At 39.6% G+C, this 21398-nt stretch overlaps 1 protein-coding gene across 1 annotated transcript in view; it reads left to right on the top strand.

Moving 5' to 3' along the window:
* Nucleotides 1–21398, top strand: part of HECW2 (HECT, C2 and WW domain containing E3 ubiquitin protein ligase 2) — a 112894-nt gene that overhangs the window by 40634 nt on the left and 50862 nt on the right. The window contains exons 3-9 of the mRNA XM_086615518.1: nucleotides 2057–2151; nucleotides 5868–5943; nucleotides 7832–8001; nucleotides 10591–10733; nucleotides 15548–15648; nucleotides 17180–18514; nucleotides 19905–20000. Of these exons, the coding sequence (XP_086471644.1) occupies nucleotides 2057–2151; nucleotides 5868–5943; nucleotides 7832–8001; nucleotides 10591–10733; nucleotides 15548–15648; nucleotides 17180–18514; nucleotides 19905–20000 (2016 nt within the window). The remainder of the gene's footprint in view (nucleotides 1–2056; nucleotides 2152–5867; nucleotides 5944–7831; nucleotides 8002–10590; nucleotides 10734–15547; nucleotides 15649–17179; nucleotides 18515–19904; nucleotides 20001–21398) is intronic.

The following is a 21398-nucleotide window of genomic DNA, read 5'->3' as shown; positions in this document are numbered from 1 at the left end:
TAGCAAACAAAACTTTATTCAGTGGGACCAGAAACATGGTCCGATGTTCACCTTTCCTGTGTTCCAGTAGAAAGTGCTTCAAGCTTCCTTCAGGTATGTGTCATGCAAATGTTTCGGTAGCCCTTTTTTGTAGCTGATTATATTGAAATAGAAGTACAAGATGCAAAATTAGCGAAGTTACTTCCCCCCCCCCCACCGCCACTGTTGAGTAACAAAAGGTCCCAACGCACAAAGGGGTGATAACCAGATGCTGTATTCTTAATTTCCTATTGAAGTATTTCTGAAGACAGGTCATTGAATGATGGATCCTACTCATCTAGAATGAGCTTTCAAGAGTATGCTGAACAGCATATTAATAGCTTTCCACCATGGTCAGCCATACTTGCATCTCCACTCCTGCCAGAATGGCAGGACACTTGTAGGGCTAATGCAGAATCTAAACTTTAAGAGCTTATGTTTTACAGTATTTTGTCTCATCCTCAAGTTGTGTCTGTTTATTCTCTTATTTTACCAGGATCAAGGGTATTTTTGGATTGGCACGCTAAACGATGGTGAAAGGCTTGACAGGTTACACAGAAAGCAAAATCGTATTAGTGAGGCCCTGCAGGAGTTGATGAAAGATTCAGTGCTTTTAAACATTTTTGTCAGTGGTTTGAAGTCCAGGGTTCCTACTGATTTTCATCTGTGGATTATATGAGAATTGCTGGAATGGATAAAAGCAATTGAAGATCCATACAGGATGATTTAGCAAGCTAGGCACAGCCAAATAAAATTAATTTTGATGTTGTTGACTATGGAATGAAAGGCGTCCGTAAGTCAACATTCATTTTGTGCAGGGGCAGCAAAGCGCACAATAATGATCAGAACAGATGATCTAATGATTTCTTTTCTTCTCCATCTTGTAAGAATCAACTTGGAGCAAAAAGCACAGTTATCTTAGAGCAAATAAAGTTGCATTACAATCCAGGAAAATATATCCTGATTCTCTGCAATCCTGTTTTTGGCTTTGAGAGAATGGCTGGACACTTGTAGCCTTTCTGTTCTCTGTGCCCTTGCCTAAGGTTAGGAAACAGAAGCGGAAGGCGTGTAGCCTGCCTCCACCATTGCTGCTCAAGGGCTCGGGGCTCTTAGCACACGTTCACCTGTGCTGTTCTCTCTTCAGTCACAGTTACTATAGGGGTGAGTAGTTTGTTTGAGAATTATTGCTTCCATGTGAAAAAAAAAACCTGCATCGTTCAAACTGCCTGAAAAGGATGCCACAATTTTAAAGCATTGTGTTGGCATAATATATGTTAATGCATTCATCAAAATATGTTACTTTCCTTTTGAGAAGCAAAAAAAGCAGTAGATTTACTGTGTTTCTAGATTTCGTAGATTAATGTGTTATAATACTTTTAATACCACGTTTGCGTGTGAGGCTGTAGAGAGAGGCCACATTTTCATATGATTAAATGATTTAAGAATAAAACACATATGTAGTTATTTTTTTTATTTGCAGCTTACAAATTTGCTGAAAAATAATAACTTACATTAGCCCTATTATGTTGCAATGAACTCATCTTCTGCGTGCAATACCGATCTCATCTCCTTCCCTCCGGACCCATACAAAACATAGAAAAGTGGCTTCATGTGAAATGAGGCTTGTGAATACTAAGACATTTCTTACCCAATAGTGACCACGGACATCTCATGGTAAGAGCTGGAGAAAATGAGTGGGTTTTTTTCTTTACTGGCTGAGTAGAAATATAGTTAAAATTAACAATTAAAAAAAAAAAAAGAGGGCGGCGGCAGCATTTACCGGCTCTTTACCTAAAAATCTATTCAGACTTAAATCTTTGAGATGAGTTTCTAATTTCTACAGGTTGAGAGAAAACGTATTTCAGTTACGGTTATTGTGTGCTTTACAGCGAAGACGTTATCGGGGGACTGCCCGAACGTGGACTCCATGGTCAGAAGTGAACTCCGACTCCCTGTATGCCTGTGTTCCTTTCGTTGTCCCTCTTTTGCCTCAGGTCAGCCGTGAAGGGTTTAATATGATTTTTGTTTTGTTTTCCAGCTGAAATAAAGATCTGCTTTAAATACTACCATGGTGTTAGTGGAGCCCTCCGAGCTACTACTCCATGTATCACTGTGAAAAACCCTGCTGTGATGGTAAGTTTAGCCTATTTGTTTGTTGTATTTTGATAAGATGATAATATTAACTGTCAGACAAACCTATTGATGTATGTCCCCTAGTTTTACCGTTAACTGCAATTTTTGCAAAAAACTATGTTGCCTGACAAAAATCCTTAAAATTGGGAAATGTTTTTCTTGGTTTTGTATTTTTCATGATAAAACAACATTAAAATCACTGAGCTGAGTGAAAATCTTTTATGCTAAGAACTTGATTTTGCTTGCTTTCAATTTTGCGGCTTGCAGTTTGCTGTAATTTGACACCAAAGTAGAAATTTTTCGCATTTTCTACTGTTCAAAATTTGCATTTCAAACTTTTCTAACTCAAACAGAATTCTTATTAAAGTCTTGATATATTCTTTGTATTTATTAATATTAAAAATGAAATTGTTGCTGAGATAGCAATTATTAGTATAAAAACAGGACTGGACAAAACTCAACCCTTGCAAAAATTATTGATTTTTTTTGAGTGTTCATATACCATTGAAATTTATATAATTCTCTGACTATTGAGAGTTATTGCTGCTTTACTATGCTTTCATCATGAGACTAGTTCTTTTGAAATACTGAAAGTTTTAGAGGAGTTTTTTTAGTAGTTTCAATACATATTGGAAGAAGAACCTTCCAAACTTGTATCCAGGTGCTTTCGATGGAAGTAATTTATCTAATAAGCTAGCTCTTCAGTTGACATGAAGTTTCACAGTGCATTTGTTTCATTGATATTAGCTGACAAATATTTAAGATCACGGCTGTCAGGATGTTCTCTTGACAACTGCCATGTTGAAGGTACTGTGGAGCTCAAGTTATACAGGCTGAATAGCTTTTATTCTCATCCTGCACTTTTTCAGCATTGTATGTTACGTTCAAGTGCGTGTTATGGCTATATGTTATTGTATCTGCTATACTAGACTTTATATCTCATTATACCAAGTGTTTTTTCTTTTTCTTAGAATTACAGACCTAGATGATAGCACCATTTAATTGTCAGATCTTTGTCAGATCTGACCGTGAATAATATCAGTTTGCAGCAGGCATATGAACTCTTGATATTTTACAGAAGAAAACGTGTTACAGTTAATGAGCTTGGCAGCTACTGTCTTTAATGTCAATTTATAATCTACAGACTGTAAGTTAGCCTGACTTTGAACAAAGAAAACCATTGAAATGGGCTGTGCTGCATGATATTGTTACTGAGAAGCAGAATGATGGTATTGGACGGATAAACCATTTGAACTTGTGTGTTTTCTTGATCTTGTCATGCTGGCCACCAATATTTTTGAGAATCATTGCACGAACGGACATCTGAACTTCTGTCTTCGAGTATGCATTTATTTACTTGACACCTACCTGAAGACCTGTCTTTCAAATTCATTGGTCAATCTTGAGGAGTTAACCAGCCATCACTGTTTTTAATTTCTTTCCTGTGAAAGGTAGCACAGAGTCCTGGGTATTCTACAGAATTTACACTCCTGATAGAAGGTGTAATTTTATATAAACATTTTTGTTTATGCTAACAGCACAGACTTCCATTAATAGTAAGCTGTTAGTTTCCCTGATGAGAATGTTGTATGACAGCTCAGATGAGGCTTCCTAAAAACATCGTATTGGGTTAGTTATACATAAGTATACCCATTATTTTATGTTAATACCTCGCACCGTTTTCATGGTTTCAGTGTTGAGCTTAAGCACTGTGTAGTAGAGGATCCTTTGTTCTCTTGGCACTAGTCGTGTCTGTTGCTGCAGAAATGCTGTTTGTGGAAGTGGTAAGAGAGTCACGGCATGCTGGCTTTCTTTTTTTAAGCTGCAGTAAGTTACCGGCTTACTTGGATCATTCTGTGTTTTCACATTACAGGGTTTGGTGGAAGACAAGTTTCTGATTTTCCTCATATTGGTGACATATCACACCAGGAATTTCAGTCCGTCCTGTTTTTGGATAAGCAACCAATATTCTGTGGTGTTCATGTGAACCAGTGGAAATGGAAGGGCTGACCTAGCTTTGAGAAACACTGTGTTACACCAGATGAGATAGACTTTGTAGTGCAAAAAGCTGGACAGGTATGCTGGGATGAGATTTTGTACTTGGCACAGAAGATTTGAAGTTGCTGTTCAGGTCATAATGGAACAGAGAAGGGGTGCGTAGCACTAGGGAACACCGTTCTGATTCATTTTATTATAGCTGAATTGTGGGCAAATCCTATTTTCTATAAAATGAAGTAATGATTAGCAATGTAAACCACAATATTCAGAGTCAGTGATGTAGCAGTGAAATAGATATAGAGTGAGGAAGGCCTTTTTGTTGAGGAATAACGTTTTCAACAAGAAAACAATGCATGTTAGAGTAAGCCCAAAAGAGTGCACTGAAATACACAGCATTCCTCCGGCCTCACCTGGGCAGTGTCCCCATCCCAGGGGGATGTGTCCCTTGCTGCTTCCAGGGAATCTGTCTGCAGGTGAGAGGATGCTGATCCAGTTAGAATTAACCCATTGATTTTGATGCCCTCACATTGACTACCAGCTGTCACCGCTTACATGTCCATATAAAGTCACTGGCATAATGACGTCATGCTGGGTGGGAAAGTGATCGTTTCGATCATGCTGCTGAGAAACATCTCAGCCCTGAGAAGGGGGTTGCATTGTGAAGGCAGCAGTGAGGGAAGGGAATGGGCTGGTAGTGAGCGACGCGCTTGCTCCACGGTGTGTTCCCTCAGAAGCTGGCTGGGACCCATGAGGATGTCCAGCATCGACGTCATCACGGTTTCTTCATGTCTTTGTTTGCTTGTTACGTACAAAGTGTTAAGAGTTTTGATGATCTTTTTCATCATTTGATAGATCAGATGACTTCCTGTTCTATCACTAGTGTTAATCCCCAGCGCCGTGTTTGCCTGAAGCTTTTTCATCAGGGTGCGTCACCTCTTCTGCCTGGGAGCGAGTGCAGTGCCTACCTGGAGAACCGTTTGACTTTAAAGATAGCTCCATTGATGTCTTCATGACAGATTATTCAGCTGGATGTACATCTCTGTCTTGAAAGACAAATTATTCTGCTAGTTGAAAGAACTAGGCATTCATAAGACATTGATACATGAGAAGCTTTTTATTTTGAAGCAGTGCTTTACCTAATGAGGGATTTCAGTAGAAACCAAACCTGGAAATCTGTGAAGCATAGGCTTTTAGACTACATTCGTATTTAGGTAACTGATATGCTTTTCTGTTAAAAAGGAGCTTTTATTCATAGATCTGAAGGCTTTTGTTAGTTTCTCTTTGATCTCTTTGGGGTTTTTTTGTTGCACAATAAATTATCTATTTGTGGAAAGTGACAAAAGTTACACATGCTGTCACTGGCCAGCTCAGTGCTTTGGTATGTATTACCAATCCATACTGTTGATTTTATTTTACAAAAGGGGAAACTTGTAAGAAAGTACGATCTCTTTTCTCCATTTAATAGCATCTGCATGTGCGTTAGCCTATGTATGTTGTATTTGGACAATCCAAGTACTGGTGTAGTAGCTCTGTGTGGTGTAAATAATAGATATTTTCCTAGAAACAAGCGCTGTAGCTTTGCCTGTCTGTGGAAACAGGCAGTAGTTGGTCAGATTCTTCCCCTGCATACTATGTTACAATTGCATTATCATCCTCAAGCATATACAAAGCAGATGAAGACTTCTGTAGCATATTTCTTTTTTTTTCCTCTTCTTCAGATGGGAGTAGAAGGCACGGATGGAGGTGCTTCTGGAGCCCAGCACTCTAGGAAGTTAGTCAGCTTTACCCTGTCAGGTAAAGAACATCACTACTCTGTGTGTTACAAATTACTGTTAAAAAAATAAATAAATTGCTGTTTTAAATAGCATGAAAGATGGAACACTTCTCTTCATTAGCCTCTGTAGGAGCACACTCTAGTGGCTTGAAAGATGTCATTTCTTTAGAACTTCTGTTTCTTGAAAACAAGCCAGTCATGGATCTCCAGGAGTGAAAGAAATGGATTTGATGGATCCTAGCATGAAAAATTAGGAGAAATTTCCCGTTTGCTCAAGGGGCAGTTCCTCTCAGATGGAAAAGTGCAAAACGTAGCCTCTAAATAAAATGCAAGCTGGTTCTATCACTTTGAAGTAGTGAAAAAGCAATGGCTGCAAATGTTGGTTTAGAAAGGAAAAAATCTTTACTTGTAACAGTCACTGTGACTTAAGCTGTCACTACAGCGAAATAGCTGTAGGGGTGCAGTCTACCAGCTTCACTTGTTTTGATTAACACTTTATTCCATGAGAACTCTTGTGTGAGACTAAAGCATGTTCAGCTTGAGCAAACACTAAAAAAAAAAATTTGCTTCTGAATCTTGAAGATCTGACAGTCAAAACATTTAGAGATTATGGGGTAGAGCAGGAAAAAATACCACTTTTTGAAATGATCTTTCAGCAGTTATCTGGGATAGAGCTGATAGGTTGTATAGACTCACACAGAGTACTATAAAAATAATTGGTTTGTGAATTCTGAAAAACCTCTTGTGTTTAATAGAAGGTTGTGACTCAGCCTGAGGAGTCTCCTAAATTAATTTTGAAAGGTGTATTAACTAGTAGGTCTGTAACGTATTTCCCGTAACATTTTTTGATTGCTCGTTGCACATGCAAAGTTGTTGCTTTTAAAGACAATTACCCTTTATTTCATGGTATTTTTACTGTGTGGCTTCATTTTGAACATTGGGTAGGATTATTTTTTTTTTTACTGAATCCACAGGTGTAACATTTCATTTTAGTGCAGTGAATTTTGCTTGCATGTATAAACTGCTCATCTAAGTATTCATGTGCCAGTTGCATTAGGGTTATGAAGACTGCATGCAGCATACTGGAGTACCTAATGGAGAAAGACAACAAAAATCCTGTGCTTCAGCAAATCTAAACAGAGAACTATTTTACAGATAAGTTTAAAACCTAGTATTATATAAAAAGATACCTCCTTGCTTCTGTTCTTGTGGAAGCTTGCGCTACCGTTGAAATCCTTAGGCATGAGAATACGCACCTGAGGAAATCACTATTTATTGTTGCAAGTCGCAAGGGCTGCAGTACTGAGGTTTCCCTAGGAAGAAAGAAGCATTTTCAGAAAACTTTGCCTCCTTTTATATGAGATAGATTAACTTCTTCTAAGTTGGGAGAAAGTGTGCATCATAATCCAGAGCAACTTCATAATGAATATTTGAAATTATATTTATCAAAATCTCAACTTTGGGGAAGTGTGAGTTCATTACATTACCTCCCGTATGTTTTTTTTGTCTTAGCCCCTTCCCCAGAAACAGAGTAAGTACTGTGTGATGGTTTGGGTTTTTTTCATTTTTTGTTCTTTTTAAGAGTGGAAATACCTTACGTAGTGAGAATAACATTTGTAGGTGACTTACAATATCATGTTTTTTGTTCTACAAATGACTGGAGGCTGAAATGTAAATGAGGATACTGATACCTTTCCTCCCTATATTCTCTGGGGAGAACACTCGACTTCCTGCTGTAACCGTCTTCTGTACACTGGATCCAGTTGATGTATGAGTAATTTTAAGTTGCTTTATTTAGTCGTTTATGGTGAATTGATTTCCTGGGTAATATTTTAGGAATGTGCTACTTTGTGAACTAACTTTAATTTACTCAGTTCCTATTTCCTTCCTTCTTGTTTTGCTTTATAGATATTAGAGCAGTTGGACTTAAAAAAGGCATGTTCTTCAACCCTGATCCTTATCTAAAGATGTCCATTCAGCCAGGCAAGAAAAGTACATTTCCTACGTTTGCTCATCATGGCCAGGAAAGGAGGTCGACTATCATCAGTAACACAACTAATCCTGTTTGGCACAGAGAGGTAATATATCCCTTTTGAGAGCTGCCTGCCAGCTGATGCAGTGTACCAGGCTGTTATTTTCTCTTTGTGCATTAGTCTTTACTCTCCGAAGGCTGTGAGTTCATTTTGTAGCTAGTTATTTAAACTGACACAGAAATTGTAGTAATTTCAGGAACGCTGTTTTTGGATAGAAACAGCTATCATCTGCATATTTAAGCTGTGTATTTGAGCTGCACTGCTGTGAGGTTTTCATTTCCTTCTGTACTAACAAGACTTGAACTCACTTAACAGCCCAGTAGATTTCTTGAAATTGCAAAAATAAATTAATTAAAATGGATTATATGTTGTGAGAAGACTCTTGAAGAGGAGGTACAATAAGGGAACATATATGCTCAGTGATTGCAAGAACTGTTCATTTGGAAGTGCTATCCTCATTGTGCATAGCAGGTGGCAAGCTTCAGTTTTGCCGGGCAAAGGGGATGCCCTTTGCTGTAGACTCTGTCTGCGCTGCTGTCGGAAGGAAGGTCGACGGAGGCATTGCAGCATCACTCAGCAAGGGGGGGGAAAAAGACAGTTTGGCAGAAGTCAGTTTTCCAGATGTATTTATATTGGTTAGGCTGTGCAGATCTCGGAGAAGGAGCTCAGTCCCCCAACTGTCTTTGGGCACAGAAGAGCCAGGCTGTGCCTCTGAAGAGAAATGTTTCTGTGGGAAACACGGTGAAAATACTGATGCAAGTCCATAACCCTTTCAAGACCGGCGTGCAGCGTTCTTCATCCGCGCCTGTTTTCTAATGAGCAGATGTCTGTACTGTGTTTGGTGAATGTTAATGTATTCCTCAGGAAAACGGGAAAATTCAGTGGGCTTTGCAAAATGTTCCCACGAATGATAATCAAACCAAACAAGCAATAAAGCAGAACAGAGCAGGGCCAGCGTTAGCACTGCTCTGGGGTACTTGGTTGTGGGAAAGACTGTAGATATGTGGAAGTCTTAAAATCTTTAAAAATTCAGAGTTCTAATCTCTTAATTGATTCTTCATCTTTCTGTCTGTCTATTCATCTATCCAGTAGACAGAAAGAAAATGTACTCTTATTTTTCCCCTTTTTTGTCCTCCAGTTCTCCTTGGTTTTGAAGCTTATTAGAGAAGTGATAATGTTCCGTGGCGCACGTGTTGTATCAGCTTGCTTTAAATGCTGTATCTTCACTGTAGCAATGCTCTGACGACAGCAGCTTATGATCCCATTACATATGCTGTTCCAGTGGTGCAGAATTAATCCTGTTTTACATCTACTCCTTTCTGCAAATAATTTGCAATTTTATAGCAAACTGAGAGTGACAAATATTTAACTTCTGTTTATCACAGGAACCCAGCTCCAACAGTTGCCCAACATGAGAAAATGTTTTTATTCCTGACCCAATGTAATTGCTGTTTTTGCATATATTTATCTGGTGTCTACAGCTAAACTCAAGAGTTGTTCCTTCTTCTGTTCCTTGCTCAATACGTCTTTAGCTATTTAGCCAGATGCATATTAGACATTGTATTCAGGTTGCAATTTTCTCAGGGGTCTTAAAGATGGCGTATAGTAAAAGTCTAACCAGATGACCTTGGCTTGTCTGAGCAGGTTATACCACGCTTTTTTGTTTGTTTATTTTAAATATCTTAAAATTTAGAGTAAAATTAAAATATTTGGTTCCTAAGCTTGCTTTCCTAAGGGAATTTGTTACCACACTGTGTGTATGTGTGTGTCTGCCAACATGCCTGCTGATATATTTGCCCTGTACCACTTCTGAATCTTTTGGTCATTTTCAGGCAGACTTGACAGAGCTGCACACATCTCAAAGATGAAATATTCATAAACTGCATGAAAATTGATGCTAGGCTGAAGAGCGTACCTGTGATAGTGTTCCCTCATAGGGAAAGGTGGGAGAATGATCTTACCAGACGTCAAGAAATCTTTTCTAAATTAGCACCACATTGTTTAAAGGCCCCAAGTGGAGAAAAAGGCTCCATTGGAGATTGCTGAGAAGATTTGTGAACTTTGGGGCAAAAATGCATAGAAAATTCTCCTCCTTTAGTTACAGTGCTCCTGAAAATACTGTATACACATTGCCCTTTTGACTTCCTGTCATGGATACAAAGGAGTTAACGCGAAGCGTCGTGTTGGAAGGGAAGTTCACTAAGCACAGCCTAGAGTGAGATACTTTCCTCCTTCCACTTGTGTTGACCTGGCTACTCTTCTATTAACCTGATGGAGTACAGCAAGGATTCCTTCTCTTTTTGCTTTCTACTGTCCACATTAAAGCAAACCCTAGGATACATTGCTTTCTCCTTTCTGACATAGACCATGAAAGTACTTTTGTCCAGTGCGGTTTCTTACTGAGCAAATATTTTCAAGGAACAGTAAAAGGGTATGGGTTTCCTGAGAGGCTGGTTACATGTGCAAAAATATGGTGCTTAATGAACGATGTTGATGTCATTTTGCAATATGACATCATCAGTCAATATCATCAGTCGTTGCTTTCGGAGTTCACTGCATGCTAGTAGTAATTATGTACATACATTCCGAATAAAAGTGTATTGATATGGTGTCAAATATGTTCTTTCCTTCCAGAAATATTCTTTTGTTGCACTTCTAACAGATGTCCTGGAAATTGAGGTTAAAGACAAATTTGCCAAGAGTCGTCCGATCATCAAGCGCTTTCTTGGGAAGTTAACCATACCAGTTCAGAGACTATTGGAGAGACATGCAATTGGGTAAATTAAGTCATTCTTAATACTAACTTTCTTTCATCAGGGAGACTCAGTATCTAGGGTGCTGGCACAGAGCAGCAAGTTTCTACTGCATCTGTAGTAAGAAATTTAATAGGAATTTTAATAGCTTGATTGCCTGACTGGAAGACGTCAGTGTTTCTAACCCTGTTCTGAACACATGTACCTGTGTTTGTGTATATGTGTGTCTATAATTTGTTTTCAGCTTAATTTTTTTACACAAAAAAATGTTACCCTTGGACTAAATGTTACCTCTGGCTAGCTAGTCAAGAAGCAAGGCATTATCACAATACTACATGATTGTGTGCAAATTTTTTTAAAGCAGCAGATTTTATTGTCTCACTTATTTTTAGAGTTCAAGTATTTTTCATTTTCAGTTTAATAATCAGAAATTCAATATCTGTTCAGCTAATTGTCTGGAACTGCAAGGCTGTGGCTCCTTATTTTTCAGTGTGCTGGTGGTACTGCACAATTAAATTACCTTTATTTGTGAATAGTGCACTGATGGGACTCAAAATACACCTGTTGTGCTATTTAAAAAAAAAAAAAAACCTGCTCATTTTTTGATAGCTAATTGTTGTGGTATAAAAATGCAAGTCACTTATAAAACATCTTAAAAGTTTCTACTTCATGATGGTTACCAGAGGGGGACCATAGTGTAGTCAAGGGGATGATCCAGGGACACCTTCATACAGCCACATGCACTGAGAAGAGCCTGAGCCTTGGTAATGAGGCACTGTGGTACATTGCAAGTGTGAAGCAAATGGCTGGAGGTCTGCAACAGATGCAGCAGTGTGTGCAAAAATATAATTTTACAATTAAGACAGCAGTAACTGAAGGATATGTTATTTTGTTAACATCTTTTTACATGTATGTGCTATATCTGACAAATTAGAGAAGATAATTCCTTTAAAGACAATGGGAGGAACTGAATTATTTAGGTATGTTTTTATAGGACTTAACTCAAAGTCTGCTAAAGTTAATGTGTCTCCATTAACTTTAAAAGGCCACTGGATGAGGCCCATGAGGAATAATGGTGAAATAAAATGCATGTATTCTTCCCTGAAAGTTTGAGGGCATGGCAGTATCGTCACACTTTTGCATAAAAAGCAGGATATAAATCATAGAATCATAGAATGGTTTGGGTTGGAAGGGACCTCAAAGATCATCTAGTTCCAACCCCCCTGCCATGGGCAGGGAAACCCTCCACTACACCAGGTTGCCCAAAGCCCCGTCCAACCTGGCCTTGAACACTTCCAGGGATGGGGCATCTACAACTTCTCTGGGCAACCTGTTCCAGTGCCTCACCACCCTCAGAGTGAAAAATTTCTTCCTTATATCCAATCTAAATCTCCCCTCTTTCAGTTTAAAGCCATTGCCCCTTGTCCTATCACTACATGCCCTTGTAAAAAGTCCCTCTCCAGCTTTCCTGTAGGCCCCCTTTAGGTACTGGAAGACTGCTATAAGATCACCCCGGAGCCTTCTCTTCTCCAGGCTGAACAGCCCCAACTCTTTCAGCCTGTCTTCATAGCAGACGTGTTCCAGCCCTCAGATCATCTTTGTGGCCCTCCTCTGGACTCACTCCAGCAGCTCCATGTCCTTCTTGTGTTGGGGACTCCAGAGCTGAATGCAGTATTCCAGGTGGGGTCTCACAAAAGCAGAGTAGAGGGGCAGAATCACCTCCCTTGACCTGCTGGCCACGCTTCTGATGCAACCCAGGATACGATTTGCTTTCTGGGCTGCCAGTGCACGTTACCGGCTCATGTTGAGCTTCGCATCCACCAGCACTCCCAAGTCCTTTTCCTCAGGGCTGCTCTCAGTCCATTCTCGGCCCAGCCTGTATTTGTGCTTGGGATTGCCCCAACCCATGTGCAGGACCTTGCACTTGGCCTTGTTGAACTTCATGAGGTTCTCACAGGCCCACCTCTCCAGCCTGTCGAGGTCCCTCTGGATGTCATCCCTTCCCTCCAGCGTGTCCACCACACCACACAACTTGGTGTCATCTGCAAACTTGCTGAGGGTGCACTCGGTCCCACTGTCCAAGTCACCAACAAAGATGTTAAATAGCACTGGTCCCAGTACTGACCCCTGAGGAACACCACTCGTCACCGGCCTCCACTTGGACATTGAACCGTTGACCACAACTCTTTGAGTGTGACCATCCAACCAATTCCTTATTGACCGAGTGGTCCATCCATCAAAACCACGTCTTTCCAGTTTAGAGACAAGGATGTCGTGTGAGACAGTATCAAATGCTTTGGATAAGTCCAGGTAGACAATGTCAGTTGCTCTTCCCCTATCCATCAATGCTGTGACCTCATCATAGAAGGCCACCAAATTAGTCAGGCATGATTTGCCCTTAGTGAAGCCATGTTGGCTGTCACCACTCACCTCCTTATTTTCTATGTGCTTTAAATGACTGGCCTCCTTTTTCACAGATATTCCCATCAAAGTAACAAGTTGCATAAATGGAGAAAATAAAATTAAATTTGAAAACAGTTTTCAGCTTTAAGTTTCCAAAGTCGTGCTTACATTGGTAAGTAAAGTAAAAATAGAACTGCAAGAATAGCTTAAAATTTTGATGATGTCTTCTGATACAGAATTTATTTTTTTAAAAAAAAGCCTGCCCATTTGTTTTGTAGTGATATCCAAGAGGAGTTCAGGTGTATATACAATCTAACTTTTCTAAGAAATACTTCATCTTGGAGTTTCAACAAAGTGTTATAAGCTGAGCAAGCAGCTTTTTCTAATAAATTTGCACTCTGCTAAACACTCAAAAATAGCACTGTGATACAGACCGGTTTCAAAACCCAGTTCAGAGTGTTCATTTCCATGCTAAACCCCACAAAGTTTTTTGGCTCTGGGATCCCTAGTGCGGTAAAGTCTGAAAATTACCTGTTTACTGTGTTTATCAGTTCTTGTATATGTTTTTTCAAACCAATATTCTGGAAGATATATCCAGTTTTCTTCTCCATACTTCAGTTCTGCATATTTGATGTATCCAATCTTTTTAGGAAAGGAAGTGCTGTATTAATAAATACGTAGCAGGAAGCATTCAGTTTGGTTTTGCCATACTGCTGTTAGAACTGACATTAAATCCGTCTTGCAGATATTTTTGCCTCTTCATCTGCAATTTATCTATTTACAGTTTTTGTGTGCCAATCAGTTGTCAGAGTAACTTTTTCCTAGACATTGTAAAGACAGACAAGGTTTCACCAGAAGCTTTGTAAACAAAAAGAGTGGTTAATATAGATGTGAGGTAGAAATGTACCAAACATACTATCAACTGCTAATTCACTTTTGTTTTGTTTTTGGTCAAGCAAGTAAAACATCTTTGCTTTCTTCTTTTTCATTTTGGTGATGGCAAGGACAATTGAAATCCTCTAAACAATGTTTAGACAATGTGAACTTGAAAAATTACATGAACAAAGTCGAAGGACTTACAGTACACCATATGCTTAACTTGCCTTTCCCTGTATTAATGATCTGTATTAATGAATGAAAAGGTAAAGTCCAGAACCAGACATTTTTAGACAGACTGCCCTAAAATTCTGCCCAGCTTTTAGCTGTCGGCATAGCTCGTAGGTTTGCATAACAAAATGGTCAAGTGGCTTTAAATTCCATGGAAAATATGATAAACGAGCATGAGAATCATCTAGTATTGATTGAACTGAATACAGAGCAGACCTTATTCATGTCGTGGCTTTCTCTGATCTCGAATGGCCTGGAGTAATGTAAACCTTATGTACAAACGGGGAATCTCAGATGGCAATCTTCTGAGGACACCTCGAATCTGCCTAAGAATTCTAATTGGAGTACAGAGTGGTGAATCTGTGACGGATCCTCGAGACGCTACTGTAAGAATTTGATGTACTGGGGCCCATAGGGCAAGGTGAGGAGGCTGCTTTGCCTTACGTTGTCCACTTGGGCCTTTTTTGGCTAAAAGTTAATGTTTGGATGCAAACTGCTGCAGCTTATTTTCAGTAACGACCTTGCGTGCATTTTAGTCTGTCATGTTGCAATAAGAGTAAGGGAGAGGTGTTTATACCAGTATAAATTTCTTTGCATAAATAGCCATCATTTCCTATGGAGGTCTTCAGCAGCCTTCTCCTCTCCCTTCAGCTGTTCTAGCTGTGCTGAGGCAGGCTGGGGCTGTGAATTTTGGCTGTGCCTAGTAAGATTGTATAGCCTAGGATCTGATCCTGAGTCTCAAGCTGATACAAGTGCTTAATCAAATCTGAGTCTCACTGAATTCAATAACCCTGACAAATGTATTTAAAGTTAAATCTGAGCGTTAATAGTTTTTCTAAATAGGAATGCAGAAGTGCTTTATTGAATGAGAACTAAAATGTGAAGAAATTCTCTGGGAATTTTGTGTATCATAAAAACCACAAGGGGGCAGAAGGTTTTAAAAAGTGAAAGGTTTTGTTAATTATAAAACATATTTTGGGTTAGGGGAAGGAGAAGGTTAGGGGAAACAGGATTGTTCACAGTTTGATTTCTTTAGGAGATAAAAAGAGATTTAGGGATGTATAAGAATTGCTGAGACACAATCTGTACTTGGAAATGATCAAAAGTAGTTTGTTAGGCTGTTTTATCTGTTAACCGAAGGTACTTTACACCATTGTTAGTGTTTATGCTTTTCCATACAAGCCAGAGTATGTGGCTGATTTTAAGATTCTACTAAAAATCACATTCTGTCACGCTGACTCTTATCTTATAAGAGCCTCTGATACAAAATACTGGAAAAATAAAACCAGTTAGAATTGTAAAAACCTCCAATATCTTTGTTTTTGCAGAGACCAGGTTCTCAGCTATAATCTTGGCAGAAGGCTCCCAGCTGATCATGTAAGTGGATATCTCCAATTCAAAGTGGAAATCACATCTTCTGTTCACGAAGGTAAGAATCTGCCAATGATCTGGATCTCCAGATAGTAGTATGGAGAGTTTCTGCGTATTTCTGTTTCTAAGATTTTCTGTGATAATATACTTTCTCATTTGTGTACAGTGCCTTTATTATAAATTTTTCTGTTGGGATTCAAAGTTTAGATATGTCAGGTACTGCTTTGGAGATGGTAATTCCAGAACACCGACACTTACCATATTGTTTTCGTATTTTGTTAGATAGATTTTAAATGAATCTGCTTGTGAGTCTCATTTTATGGGATAGGTTGGGTAATCAAGTTCATTGTTTCTCTTCACTGTGTAATATCTTCAGTCTGTAACACATTTGGCTGAGATAAGCAGCTGCAAGTAAGATTCCAGCTGTGCTCTCCTCCCCTGCTAGTGTACATGCAGATCACTGTCCTGTCTCCCTTTTGCAGCACTCTGTCCTGGGTGGAACCAAGAACCTGTTACGGTTATGAGAATACATGCTTCTCTTAGGCAATTCTTTTATTTCCCTTTTTTCCTGTTCTGAAGGCAACTAGTAGAACATGGCTGGTACAATTTCATGATTATAACATCATAATATGTCTATTTACGTGTTTATGATCTTAGATTCTTCTTCATTAGACTTGGTATAATCTCTTTGGTAGTGAGATATTGCTCTATCTTTTAACTTGATACAACCTTCTTGCCTTTTTGTGTAGCCGTGTAGTCCTGTATCTCATCATTATTTTTGCTGTCACCATTAAAAAAAAATGCTTGTCTGAGGTCCTGTTTGTTGTGAGGCATTCTAGTTCGCAGACTTACTGTTAAGTTTTTTGCAGACATTTACACACACTTACATCTGGATTATTCAGCTCTGTGCCTGTTGAATTCCTGTGTGAGGAGTTACCATCTTATCTCTCAAATGAGATGGCTTATTTTCATTTCCCTTTTATATGTATTACCAGAGCATACCTAATGTCTCATGCACTTTACTTAGGTAGATTCCCCTTCTTTACGATGGAAAAGTCCTATAAATTAGCTCAATATAAATGTTGTATATGTAAATTGATATCTGTACGCAACTTGTGATTCCTCATGTGATCTCAGCTGCTGGTTTGCATGCTGCTAAGGGTGTAATTTAGACAACTGGTGTCAGTGACTGGCTTTGTGTAAATCCTATTTTTGGATATGAGATGCGCTGTAGAAAACTATTTCCTTGGTTGTAAGGCTGGTTTTGCTGACAGTTTGACAAGATGCTTGGCAGTGCTCTGTCTTTTGAAAGCACAGTGGGAGTCCTTTAAAGTAATGCTTCACACCCCTTAAGTTTTCTGTATCCTAAAAAATAGTATAGACTTATACAGAGAAAATTCTGTAATCACTGTTATAGTGCTGTAGATGCCTCTTATTTTAATTGTATTTTCTTCCTTTAGTTGTCAAATTGAAATAAGCAAACGCCTTGAAAGATGTGTATTTTTATATCTCTTCTGTGATGCAGACGAAGTAGAGTGAACTGTCTGTTGCTGCTTTGTTTTTCACATTCAGTCATTGTGTCTCTGCAGATGCATCACCAGAAACAGTTGGCACTTTGCTGGGAGTGAACTCTGTAAATGGAGACTTGGGGAGCCCCTCTGATGATGAGGACATGCCAGCAGGACATCATGATACATCCACAGTGTGTTCCAATGGTCCAGTCCTTGAGGAATCTTCTGGAGAAGCAATCCTGAGACACCCTTTAAGGACTAGTACAACTCTGGAAACAGACCAGGACGAGTTGACCTCCAGTGCTTCAAGATTATCACCTACCAGAGGTCGCCAGGACTCACTAAATGACTATCTGGATGCAATAGGACACAATAGTCATCCCAGACCTGGGACGTCTTCCTGTGGTGAGCGTCCACGTGGAGCCTCCCCAAAACTGAGGAGTAGCTTCCCTACTGACACAAGACTTAATGCTATGCTTCACATTGACTCGGACGAAGAGGAGCATGAGCTACATCAGGACCTGGGTTTTCCGTCTTCCTTAGAAGACGATGGTGGTTTAGTAATGCTTAATGGTGCTACAAGAAATGTGGAAAGAAGTAGTTACTCATCAGATCAGGTAATGCAAGGGCCTGCAGAGAATGAAAACATTTCAGCCTCTGAAGCTCCTTTGCCATCAACTGATGACCAGGAAGAGACTCTCCCAGAGCTTCCACTGTCACAGTTAGCAGGAGGTGAAAGCCTTCAAGGTTCTGAAAGTGAAGCACCTGCAGACCAGGCTGGCAGCGAGTCTTGTGCTGCTCAGGAGGCAGAGCAGCCTCCTGGCAGCATGGACACAGGAGCTGCTGATGCTGCTGCTGGGAGCAGAAGGGGCGTTAGTGAAACGGAATCCATCGACCAAGGGTCTGAACCTTCCCAGATGTCATCAGAAACCGAGCAGAGTGATCCTGCTCGCACAGAAAGCGTCAGTGAGGCTAGTACCCGGCCGGAAGGGGAGAGCGATGTGGAAGGGGCAGACAGCTCTTGCAACGAAAGCGCGACAGTGCGACGTTCCTCGGTTGAAATGCGGTGTTCTTCTTTCGAAAGTGCCAGGTTTTCCGAGACTCCGGCCTTTTCCTCTCAGGAGGAGGAAGAGGGAGCTTGTGCCACCGATGTGGCTAGAATAGAGCCAGGTGCTGAAACACAGGACTCTGCAAGTACTTCTGGTTCTCTACCTGCAGTAGAGTTACCTCAGGAGGAGGTACAGGAGGCTGAGGCAGGTGAATTACAAGACCAAGAGGAAGCAGAAGAAATCTGGCAGAGAAGAAGGAGCCTGCAGGCAGCAGCTGCCAATAGCCAGTCTCAGGATGAGGAAACTGAAGGAGCCCAAGCAGCTTGTGAGGGTGCCACAGCACAGGTTGAAGGAGCTACTGGAGGTAATAACTGCAGGAGGCACTTTCCGAGGTGACTTTTCTGCAGCCAGTAAAAAAGTATTTTAGAAATTAACATCTGAAAATAATGATCTTCATTTCTCAATTTCATTATCTTTCAAGATTACTTTTTTTTTTGTTCCTTTGAGATTTAGTCCCTTCTTCAAGAGACTCTTGGGGTTTTTGATTTAACAAAAAATCAAAACTGAAATAGCCAAGACGTGTTTATTTTGAAACTGGATATATTTTAATTCTTGAGTGAAGAATTAAATTTAATTTTCTTAGAGAAGGAGGATGAAGAGGAGGAAAGAATTCCATAGTATTTCCCTACTTGCTAATCAAAATGGTAATGGAGGGGAAATAATCCCAAAACTGTGAAATGCAAACTAGAATTTATATTTGAGTCTTTTATTTGGCATGTTTATAGGAGGAGGAAAATATATACATATATTAGCATTAAAACATAAGGGTAATCAAAAGAAAAGCAAAAATAAAAAGTATCATTTTTTAGTCACACTTCAGGCTGTTTATCTTCCTTTTCCCAGTCCCTTATCTGTGTGGACACATCCTAGCACAGCTGGAGCCAAGGGACGAGAGGAATGTGTTACTCAAGTTAAGACTGTGAAACTCTTACCAGTTGCAAAATTATTTTAACAATTGAGAATTTTCTGTCTCACTAAAATCATTGAAAGCAGAAATGCGTCCCTAACTGATTGTTCCCAAGCACATTTCACAATGGATTATCCATTCAATTTCTTCAGGGATTGAAGTGGATTTAATCAAGCGGGTGCAATCAAACTGGATTTCTGAATGTATCTTTTTCATGACATTTCAAAAGTTTTGGGATCTATTAATTTCTTCTCTTCATAAGCAGCTCTTTGATTTTGAAAAAATAATTTTGGCATTTATTTCAAATACTGCCAATATGTTCTTTTACATAATTTTCTAGACACTTGGGACTCTCTTTTTATTAGGTGTCAGGTTGCACTGTGTTTTTCAGATCAGTGTGGCTGCAGCAAGGAAGGTCACTGGTTTCACCTCCCACTCTTACAGCAGGTTTCTGCGATGGCCAGGTGCTTTGTCCTTGTCCCTTGCTGGGATATGGCTCTGGCACACGCTGTTGTTTCTGTGCTCTGAATTCTGCTGGACACAGGTGGATGTGGCGTGTCCTAAGAGGTGACGTTTTCAGGACCAGGACTGCAACGCATCCCAGAGGAATCCCGTACCCAGAACTGCAGGCATAACTTGTTTTGCCCCAGAAAATAGACGACTATTAGATATATCCTAAAATACAGTAGTCCTGCAGAATCTTTAGCATGTCTCATCCACTTTAGAGGCAACTCTAGGGCTTCCTCACATTGACTGAAAAAATAATTTGCGGGCATTTTGATTCCAGGTTCTCAAGCCAATGGCCATCAGCCCTTGAGGTCGCTGCCTTCAGTACGTCAGGATGTTAGCCGGTACCAGAGAGTGGATGAGGCTCTACCACCAAGTGAGGTTCTTCATACTTTAATTGGGGGATAGGCTACCTGGATCTCGTTACTGAGATCTCATTAAATTTTTTTTTTTCAATGTGAGAACTGAGAATGAACAGCTGAGAAGCTCGAAGTGAGGAGTGATGATGATGATGTCTAGTGCTGTTTTGGGGGAGGCATTGTGCTCGGTCTGCAAACTGTCAGGATGTGTTATGATAATTACACCTGGTGTGTACACACTTGCCAAGCAACATTGGCGGAGAAGTAGGATGGCACGGTGGTGCCTTTGCAGTATGCAGTGCACATGGGGAGGGAGGTGAGGTGGTAACGCTGTAAGAGGCACTTGGAGGGAAAGATGTCAAGCACTCTGAAATCTCTGAATGCTTCTTGCATGGTGGCGATTTACAAAGAAATAGGTAACATCTTTAATCTCCGCAGATTATGTAAAAGGTATCTGTGTTTTCCTTGCATTTTTTGAGGCACTGTGAAGACTTTGAATTAAAACAAACCTGACCATTAAGCAACAGTTGGATGAGCCTAAATTGGCAGATAAATTGCAGTTTCTCTAGTGCATATGAAAAATACATTGCTCCCAATTGTTGGACCGATTTACTTGCTTAAACTTGAGGCAGTGAAAATCTATTCAGCATTAGATATTTAAAGAAAGGAGAAAGGAATAATAAAAAAAAAAAGCTACACAGCTAATAGGCAAACAGTACTTTAAAACAAAAAAGCAAAAGAAAGTTAATTTCAGACCCACTGAAATATGTGGCAAAGCTCTATGACTTTAAAGGAGTCAGTAATTCAGATATTTAGTGTAAAATGAATAGATCCTCATTTCACAGTATGGAATGGGTCTGTGTTTGCTCTGTAGTTGGAGAGGGTAACTAAAAGAAGCCTGAGAGCAGAACACGGATAGAACTATGTTAGAAAGCCAGGGTGATGAGAAGATTTTGCTCCCTGCTGCTTGTGTTATAATCAGTGCGTATAACAAATTAGTCCTGTGTGCACATCATAAAGGTAATTACCTGCCACCTCAGTAAACCACTATTATTTTTTTAAAAATTATGCCTGGGAGACAAATATTGTCATTGCATTTTTATCACTTTTCATACTGAAAAAGATAGAGAACATGACAGGAAAATACTCAGAGATCAGTGTAATGAGAAATGCATAGAGATAGCTTTTACAGTACCATGATTTTTATGTAGATTGCTTTTTGTGTTTCAGAAGCAAATGGTACACTACAATAATTACTTGGAAAAACTATTGGAATGTTAATGGAAAAGGTTTGGCTGTGTGGTCTTCTAACATTTATGACATTTGCTGGGATTCTACACGGTCATGCACAGGCATGCGTATACACATCACCCCTTTATAATCAAAGCCTGATACAATCTTTACGTAGATCATTT

This window comes from Tauraco erythrolophus, chromosome 8 (assembly GCF_009769465.1).
Source record: "Tauraco erythrolophus isolate bTauEry1 chromosome 8, bTauEry1.pri, whole genome shotgun sequence".
Lineage (NCBI taxonomy): Eukaryota > Metazoa > Chordata > Aves > Musophagiformes > Musophagidae > Tauraco > Tauraco erythrolophus.
This window is presented reverse-complemented; position numbering and strand designations above follow the sequence as displayed.